Source organism: Arvicanthis niloticus, chromosome 6 (assembly GCF_011762505.2).
Source record: "Arvicanthis niloticus isolate mArvNil1 chromosome 6, mArvNil1.pat.X, whole genome shotgun sequence".
In the NCBI taxonomy this organism is placed as follows: domain Eukaryota; kingdom Metazoa; phylum Chordata; class Mammalia; order Rodentia; family Muridae; genus Arvicanthis; species Arvicanthis niloticus.
The window spans coordinates 77,311,418-77,319,502 of NC_047663.1; the positions used below are offsets into that span (position 1 = coordinate 77,311,418).

The 8,085-nt window shown below is 45.6% G+C and overlaps 1 protein-coding gene and 1 pseudogene across 3 annotated transcripts in view; both read right to left on the bottom strand.

Annotated features, from left to right (window-relative positions):
- Positions 1–8,085, bottom strand: part of Atp10b (ATPase phospholipid transporting 10B (putative)) — a 281,854-nt gene that overhangs the window by 40,804 nt on the left and 232,965 nt on the right. For all 3 annotated transcript variants that reach the window (XM_034506566.2, XM_076937027.1, XM_076937028.1), the window contains 2 exons: positions 5,053–5,241; positions 1,606–2,209 (listed from right to left, as the gene is read on the bottom strand). In XM_034506566.2, coding sequence (XP_034362457.1) covers positions 1,606–2,209; positions 5,053–5,241 — 793 coding nt within the window. The remainder of the gene's footprint in view (positions 1–1,605; positions 2,210–5,052; positions 5,242–8,085) is intronic.
- LOC117712206 (small nucleolar RNA SNORA17) lies at positions 4,306–4,391 on the bottom strand (annotated as a pseudogene).

The following is an 8,085-nucleotide window of genomic DNA, read 5'->3' on the forward strand; positions in this document are numbered from 1 at the left end:
GCTGACTTAGGCTTTCTTTCAATACGAAGGATGGTGTTAGAGAGAAAAAAAAATAGCTTTTGCATTTTCTGTAACTTTAGTGTGAAAAATGCCTCAGTGCCTTGTTCAAAAATCCCCGTGTTAAAGTTCCACATAGCTTATTTCTTTCTGAAATCATTTATCGTTCTTTATTAGATAGTAAGAATAGTTCAGGGGTGGGCTGGCTAGGAAGGCACAGGACCGGATACTGTCCTTTCTTCATCTAAGCTGTGATAGGTATCAGGCATCAATTATAGCACTCTGTGAATCTGAGCAACAAAGCCTTTAGAATCCTTAGCAGTGCTGGACAGAGGTTTTAGAGAGATCCTCAGGAGTGAATAGAATTTGAACACCACACCCATTCCTGTAAACAATGCCAAGCTAAAAATATAGCTCCTAATAGTGGTCTCACTAAGTACAAGGGAGTCCGATAAGTGTATCTTTATACAATATAAACTTCTTTTCAAATATGATTTCCTCATTGATCAAATGACCTAAATATAGTCTTCATGTAAGCAATGCCTAATTGAACACTACAATATCATATCTTCAAAACCATCCCCTTTGAAGCTCACCCTTGTGAGACCTTGGGTTTTCCCCTACCAAGTTGCCAGGAACTTCACAGTCAGACTGAATGACAAACACCACAAATACAGTAAACTTGATCTTATTTCTTTCCTCCCTTTCAAAGCGTTGTCTCTTTCTTAAGGCAGTAACACTGCCATTGTGTTTTTTTATTGGCAGCATCTCCAACACATTTCTGCAGTCAGGTGAAGAAGGAATAAACAAACATCTCCAGGGCAACGTTGCTCTGTTGCCCGGAGTGCTATGGCTTCCTTAGCTCGAGCTCAGAAGCACTTGTCTGCCAGAGTCTGGGGATGAAGAGAACTAATTAGCTGCCTTCTCATTCTAAACACTAATCAGTCCCCACGAACCTCTTGGCTGTGATCCACAGATGATAAGGCAGGAGGCTCTGGGCTGCCTGGGCAATTCTGAAGCTTGGCTGGGATCCACTATCCTGGGAGAATCATAACCCTATCACTGTCTTCTCCTTGTTAGCAATCAGGATGCGGCTGCACACCAATTCATGCTTCTCCAAAATTGGACACTGATATGCAGGGACTTTGGAGCTTTTTTCTGGCCCTGTGCAAGTTTATGGAAATCCATCTTGGTGGGGGTGGGCACTTGGGAAAATGATAATAAAGATGGACACTTGAGGGACCACAGTGTGCTCTAGGATGTGACTAATGGATGTTTTTGTAGAAAGAAACCTGGACATGGGTATGGCTAATGAATATTTTAATGAGTGCAGAAACCCAGAAACTGGGAAATGTGAAGAAGAAAATGGCTTCTCTTATAAAAGACTCTACAGAGTCTTGAACATATTAATGAACACCCCAATTCTCTAAGTCAAGGTGACAGAAAATTCAGTGTGTTCTAAGGACCTTGTTTAAAGAGTATCTCATGGGCTTGGGTCCCATTGGGACGTTAGAGTAAGTGACTTTTAACTTGGGTTCCTTGTCACCATTCCACATTGCCTCTAAAACTGTAGCACTTGTGTTCCTGGGCCCGATAATGTGAACTCACCACAGGATGGATCTTCCAGCAGGTCCATGATCACTGAGTCAGCACCTTTGGTGTAGACGATGATCTCACCTGTCAGCGGGTGCCTCACCACTACTGACATTCTCTTCCGGACAGAGTCAAAGCCCAGCGTGCAAAGGATGTCAAAGGTGAGGCAGATGCCCTGGGGCAGACGCACAGTCACCTGCTCAGGTGTCCTTGACACTAGTGTGAAACTATAGGCACGGGCCGCATGGACTAGGGCTGCCTCATCAGGGCTTTCAGCTTCATAGCAAAGCTCTGGTCCATCTAGGCTGAGAGCTGGGGCCTCCAGCCCCTCCTCTAGAGAAGTACCTGACTCAGACCCCAGGTTGTCACCCTGCTCCCATGTGCTGCTCCGGTAGCCACCATCAGTGGAGCAGTCTCCGCTACACACAGATGCATCATCTTTCTCATCTGAGTCTATGGTGGGCATGTTGGGCCCCAGACTCTCTCCGAGATCTGTGTCAGAGGGGGCTGTGGATGAGAATGATTGGCTGAGACTCAAAAGCTTCAGCCTCTGGAAGAGCTGTTGAATCTTCTCCAAGGATGTCCCCAGAGCCTTGTTGGCCACCGGCGGAGTGGTAACCTGTGGTTGAGTGAGGAGAGCGCAACATCACTCTAAGTATACAAGCTGTCTTATACATATGAAAGTCATTCTGCCATCAGAGCCTTATTTGGGTCTTCTGTGGTCATAGACCTGTAGTATGGTCATAGTCAGACCCATGTGTTCTGTGGATCTCAGCCTACCCACCCATGCAAAGAAGGTGTTAGGTCAGATGTTTCCTTCTGTGCCTGACCTTCTAGGTGTGGACAGTGCTCATATTTGTATTGTTTCCAAATATCCCACTCTGGTCACAGTGGAAGGAAACAAAGAGGATGAAAATGAGACTCTCTGCAGCACTCATTCTCTCTCATTCTCTCAGTTCATCATATGGTGAGCTGCTTTCTCTCTGTGTGAACCATCACATTCAATTTTCCCTGAAATTTGATGGGCTACCGTCAGTATAGGTGTAGAAACCAGGCACTCAGATGTTGAATAGATTTGCCATGATACCTCGGTGTTTTGGTAATAGAGATGGGACTCAGTTCTGAGTCTGGGTCCAGCAATTAGCTTGGAGCTATGAGCTGGTGCCAGCCTTCTCATTAACTTGAAAACAGGAGTTGGGTGCTAGCTTTCCCAAAATAGTATTTCTCAAAAATAGTTGCTTATTCAGATAATGCTTTCCGCCTCCTATATATCATTGAAAATGTTTGCTCACGAGGTGATTTTTCTGGGTGGTTTGAAATCTCGGCATAATGATAGGAAGTTATAGTCTAGTGAATTTTGTTTTCTTGGTTTTATAGCTATAAGTGGCACCAAATCATTATTATTTTTTTTAACTTTTTATTGGTTCTTTGTGAATTCCACTTCACGCACCCTAATCCCACTCATTTTCCCCTCCCTTTGTATCCATCCCCCACCCTTGCAACCTTCCCCACAACAGAGAGAACAAAATCTCATTGTGGAAGTTATAATGTGTCACACAACATACCATTTTGTCCACACTTCTTTGCTTGCAAATGTTCATTGCAATGACTTGTTGGTTTGCAATGAAGCCTCTGGTTTCTGCTACCCTAACAACACTGGAACCTCACTGGGACTCCTCTCAGATATCCTGTGATTGCCGTATGTCATGGAGATCCTGTAGTTTTGGATCTGTAGGTCTGGCCCCTTCAAGCACTCCAGCAGTTCATCAATGGGGTAGTTGTTGGAGTGGGCCAATTCAAAGCCCTGGATCTGGGCCCAAGAGAGGGGATTTGGCCAGCTCTACCACTCTCATGATCCAGGGTCCAGCTCTCCTGCCTACCATAGATGGTCTTCCAAGTGCTGGGGCTGGTGAGGGGCAGGGACAGCTCTCCTGTTCTCATGACCCCAGGGCTAGCTCTTCCAAGATGCCCAATTGAGGAGTGCAGCCAGTTCTGCAGCTCTCAGATATCAACATGTCCCCAGGCACCAGACCAGGGTTGTCCACCTGGCCTTTGGTGGCAACAGACCCTTGCTGCTTCAGGTCCATGGATCCAGATCCCCTAGTGGCCATCAGGCCAGGACCCCACCATGGTTCCAGGTGTCATCACCAGCAACTCACATCAGGCTGTTCCTCACTACCCACAATTCTTCAGTTCTGCCTCTCCATTGTGCCCACATCCTTCTGTTTCTCCACCACTTACTTGCTCCTCTTAGAGGTGCTTGGGGTCTGAGTGTCTGGAGTCATCTCAGGAGTGGTCTCAGGAATATTATGCCCCACATGTGAATTTTGGTGCCAGGCAATGGCCATCTTGGACATGGTCTGCTCCTCCATCCTCCCACAAGACTGTGCAGGGTCCAGCTGATGGTCATCTCAGGCTAACTCCCTGTCTAGCCCCGATGCCATTGGTTTGGTGGTCATCTCAGGCTTGCTCCCTGTCTAGGTCCCATGGCACTGTTCTGGTGGTCATATCAGGCTTGTTCTTTGCTTGCCTGACCTAGTGGCCCCATGTATATCTCAGGCTTAGTCCCATCCAGGGCCCTCAGTCCCAGATGGGGTTCTTCTAGTCTCAGGCTTGCTTCTGGTCTTGGGAGCTGTAGGGACCTGCATGGCTACAGACTGGTGGTCGTCTCAGGCTTGCTTTTTTTCAGGCAATATTACTCTTACTAATTATTCAGCTGTTCAGAGGTCAGAACACCTCTCTGCCACCTACTGGTGCACATGTGACACAGCAGCCATACCTGCAATGCTTCTACTGGCAGGCAAATCATTATTCTTAGAACTGACTTGTTGGGATCTTGGCTGGGTCTATAGATAACTGAAGACCCATATACCCTCAGAAATTTTCACTGTTTAACTTCATATTGACAACCACATTTCTACATTGTTTCCAAGGAAAGCACGTAACACAAGCTAATTAATTTTAACCCCTATATAAAAGCACATTCCAGTATGATATGATATTATTGGGAACCATAACAGAGTCCACAGGTGGTTCCACCACATGTTAACCATGCTTTTTAAGTTAATTAGTCAGGACCTCAGACGTCACTTGTAAAATCCCAAAATATGACATTCTAAATTTCAGGGTTGTAACTAACATAGAGAAAGTAGTTAGCATAGGACCTGGCACCCAGCCAAATGCTCAATAACTATTTACTCAGTCCCTGCCCTGCAGGTGGATAGACCAAGGTTGAAGGTTGCACAAACCGTTGCTGTGTTAACTTTTCCCATTTACTTTATAAAGAAGGCAACAGACCTAGAAAGATCACAGGGCTGATTCAACTTTCACAGCGATGGGCTGATGACGCTGCACCTAGTACTGAAGAGTCCTGCCTTTATGATCAGGGAATTCCCCTTTCCTATCTGCCTTTGTACTTCTCCCTCTCCCTTTCCTTCTTTTTCAATCACCATTGGTCCTTACCCTCTTTCTGGGCTCGGTGGTTGTGGACACCATGACAGAGTTGCAGATGGTTAGGGCGAGAAAGAAGTCAGCGATGGAGGCAGTGGTGGAGTGTGAAGGCTTGGCAAGTCTGGTGTCCGAGGTCTCCAGCCACAGGGCAGCATCTCTCACCTTGCTCAGGAGGTTTTTGTCAGGAGTCACATCTTTTTCCTGGAAGAGGAAGAAGCCCTAGTGAAGTCTTTTCCTGAAAGGATTGTAAAGGGAGGTCCCTCCCAGGAGGCTCTTCCAGGCTAGGGTAAGGATAACACCACCATCCCTGCAGTCTTGCATTCAGCACATTCCTCCCTTCTGCTGGCCTGATTGCTACTCATTTTTTCTTTTTCTTTTTTAACTCAGTTCTTCATTGTCAGTCAGCTCCGTGGAACCATCAGTTGCCAGGCCCCAACATTTCTTCTCATCTACCATCTTCTCATCACTTGTTCCTCACTCCTCTTGCTTCCGGTAGAGCCTGGGCCCTCCAGCCCTCAACTGTGTACTTTTGCACCAACTTTACACCAGGATTGCTGCCACTCAGCCCTTCTCACCCTGCACAGGCACATGTGGTGTGCCATGTTCCTAAGATACCACTTTCCTCCTGCAACTTCTGACTTCCCCAAAGATCTCCAGATCATCACCATCACCATCAGCAACCCCTCCTGCTTCTACACCCTCTCACAAGTTTTTTTTCTTCCAGCAGACCCTAGAGGTCTCTGTTGCAATTTGGACACACAATCTCCTATTATGCTTTTGGTTACATTAACAGTAGAATCCTTTCCTACCCAATCAGAGTCTCACCTAGATCTTAATGACCACAGAAGTGCCAGCTGCCCATTACACTCTAACTCACTGTGACGTCTTCTGAATCACAGAAGCGAGTTCTACACTGACACTGCCCAGAGATACCAGGCATGTGAAGCAGATGAGGCAAAGCACAGCTGAGTTCATTATGGGATGGAAAGTGCTGTTGACCTGGCAAGCCAAACTAAATAGTGCTGCCAGCTTTGCTTAGCAAAATGCTCCAAGGTCCTTCTGCCAAGAATCCTGACTCTCTGGGAGAGAGCAGAGATGATAAGTGACCTGTTTTCTCCTTTTCTTCTTTTTAACTTTCTGAGCTGAAGCTGATCCATGGTTTTGCAATTTTTCACATTTTTTTTTTTTTGTAGAACTTTCCATTTGAACTGCCACTCTGGAATAGGTACTATCTATCTTCTCTGCATTTGAATATTGTTCTTCTAAAAGTACCTCACATTTATGAAGTGTTTCCTACCTTCCCAAGCTCAGGGCATTTGTGTGACACCTACCAGATTGCCACAGGTTCATGTGGAGCTGTATGCAATCCACTGTTAACCAAAGCCCAGAGATGTGGGCTGATTTAATCACTGGATCTTAGCAAGGCTGGGTGAAGCCCAAATTACATATCAGATCCCTGTACAGCAGGCAGAGCATCTTTCTTCTTGGGCTTATGGCACAGGGGGTTGATTCATTAGTATTCTGTCTAAAGTTCTGTAGCCAGATACTACATAAACATTGAGCCCGTTTCTCATAATAATAAGGTATATGCATATGTGTGTGTGCGTGTGCATGTGCGTGTGTGTGTGTTAGGCCAGAGGTTATGCTATACGTTGGGTGTGTGTCTTCCTCAATTGCTTTCTACCTTATTTTTTGAGATGGGGCTTTAACTGAACATGGACTCCCCTGACTGGCTAGGTTGGTTTTGAGTAAGTTTTAATAAGCCACTCAAGTCACACCATCACTGTTACTGATTGGGAATAGCAGCTTCTCCATACAGAAGCCTACTAAGCCATTGGTAGACAGAAGAAGGCTGCCTGGCCTCTAGCCTTCAAGGAGTCATGGCTCCTCTTGTGACTCCATCTTCCTCACTTCTCCAACTTACACCTTCCTTCCAGCTACAGATGAGCACCCCCACTTGCTCCGCCTTGCTTGCACAGAGTTTTCTTCTGTCACAACTTGCATCCTTCTACCTGCACCTCATTAGATGGCTGCTGCTGGTTAAGTGCCCCTGGTTGCCTCCCAATCCTGTATTGAAGGCCAGTTCAGGTGCTAGCTTCACCAGGAAGCTCCCCAGAGGCCAAGAGGAGCTGGGGTGCCCCTCTGCTGATCTCTTACAATACATCTCGACTCATTGTCCCAACAGTAGTTACTCGTGTCCCACTTGCTCCTTCATTAGTTTGTAAATTCCTGAGTCGAGGGGCCACTGCCCTATTAAACTTTATATCCCCACTGTCTAGCCATGGTATCTGCCATTGAATAGATGATAACAAATATTGATGGATCAGCTGACCAAATAAATGAAAGGCTATTCTAAAAAAAATGCTGACAGTAACCACAGATACAGTCGACATAGTTGGGAAGAAGCAGGCCTTTCGGTTTGTTGTTTGAGGAAATGTACAACATTTTGGGAAAAGTCAATTGACTAAAACCTGCACAAACACTCCAACTTAACAATTATGCTCTAAAAATTGACATTGTAAAAAGCCCGACACACACACATAAACCCACAATGGCTCAACTGTCCAATAAGTTCCAATAGCCACTAAAAAAACAAAACAAAACAAAACAAAAAAAAAACCTGAGGCTGCTCTCTACCAAATTTATAGTGTGCCTGAACATAGGAAGCATTCTCTTGTGACTCCATCTTCCTCACTTCTCCACTTACACTTTCCTTCCAGCTACAGATGAGCACCTCCACTTGCTCCGCCTTGCTTACACAGAGTTTTCTTCTGTCACAACTTGCATCCTTCTACCTGCACCTCATTAAATGGCAGATGCTGGTTAAGTGCCCCTGGTTGCCTCCCAATCCTGATATTGATATATATATATATATATATATATATATATATATATATATATATATCTCAAAGTTGTGGCTGGCTTGGTAGTTAAAGTGCTTGCTCTGAAGAGTGAAGACCAAGTTCAGACCCCTAGCACTGATGAATGCTGGGTGGTCTTGGCAGATCCAATTCCAGCCTTGGAAGACAGACAGGAAATCCCATA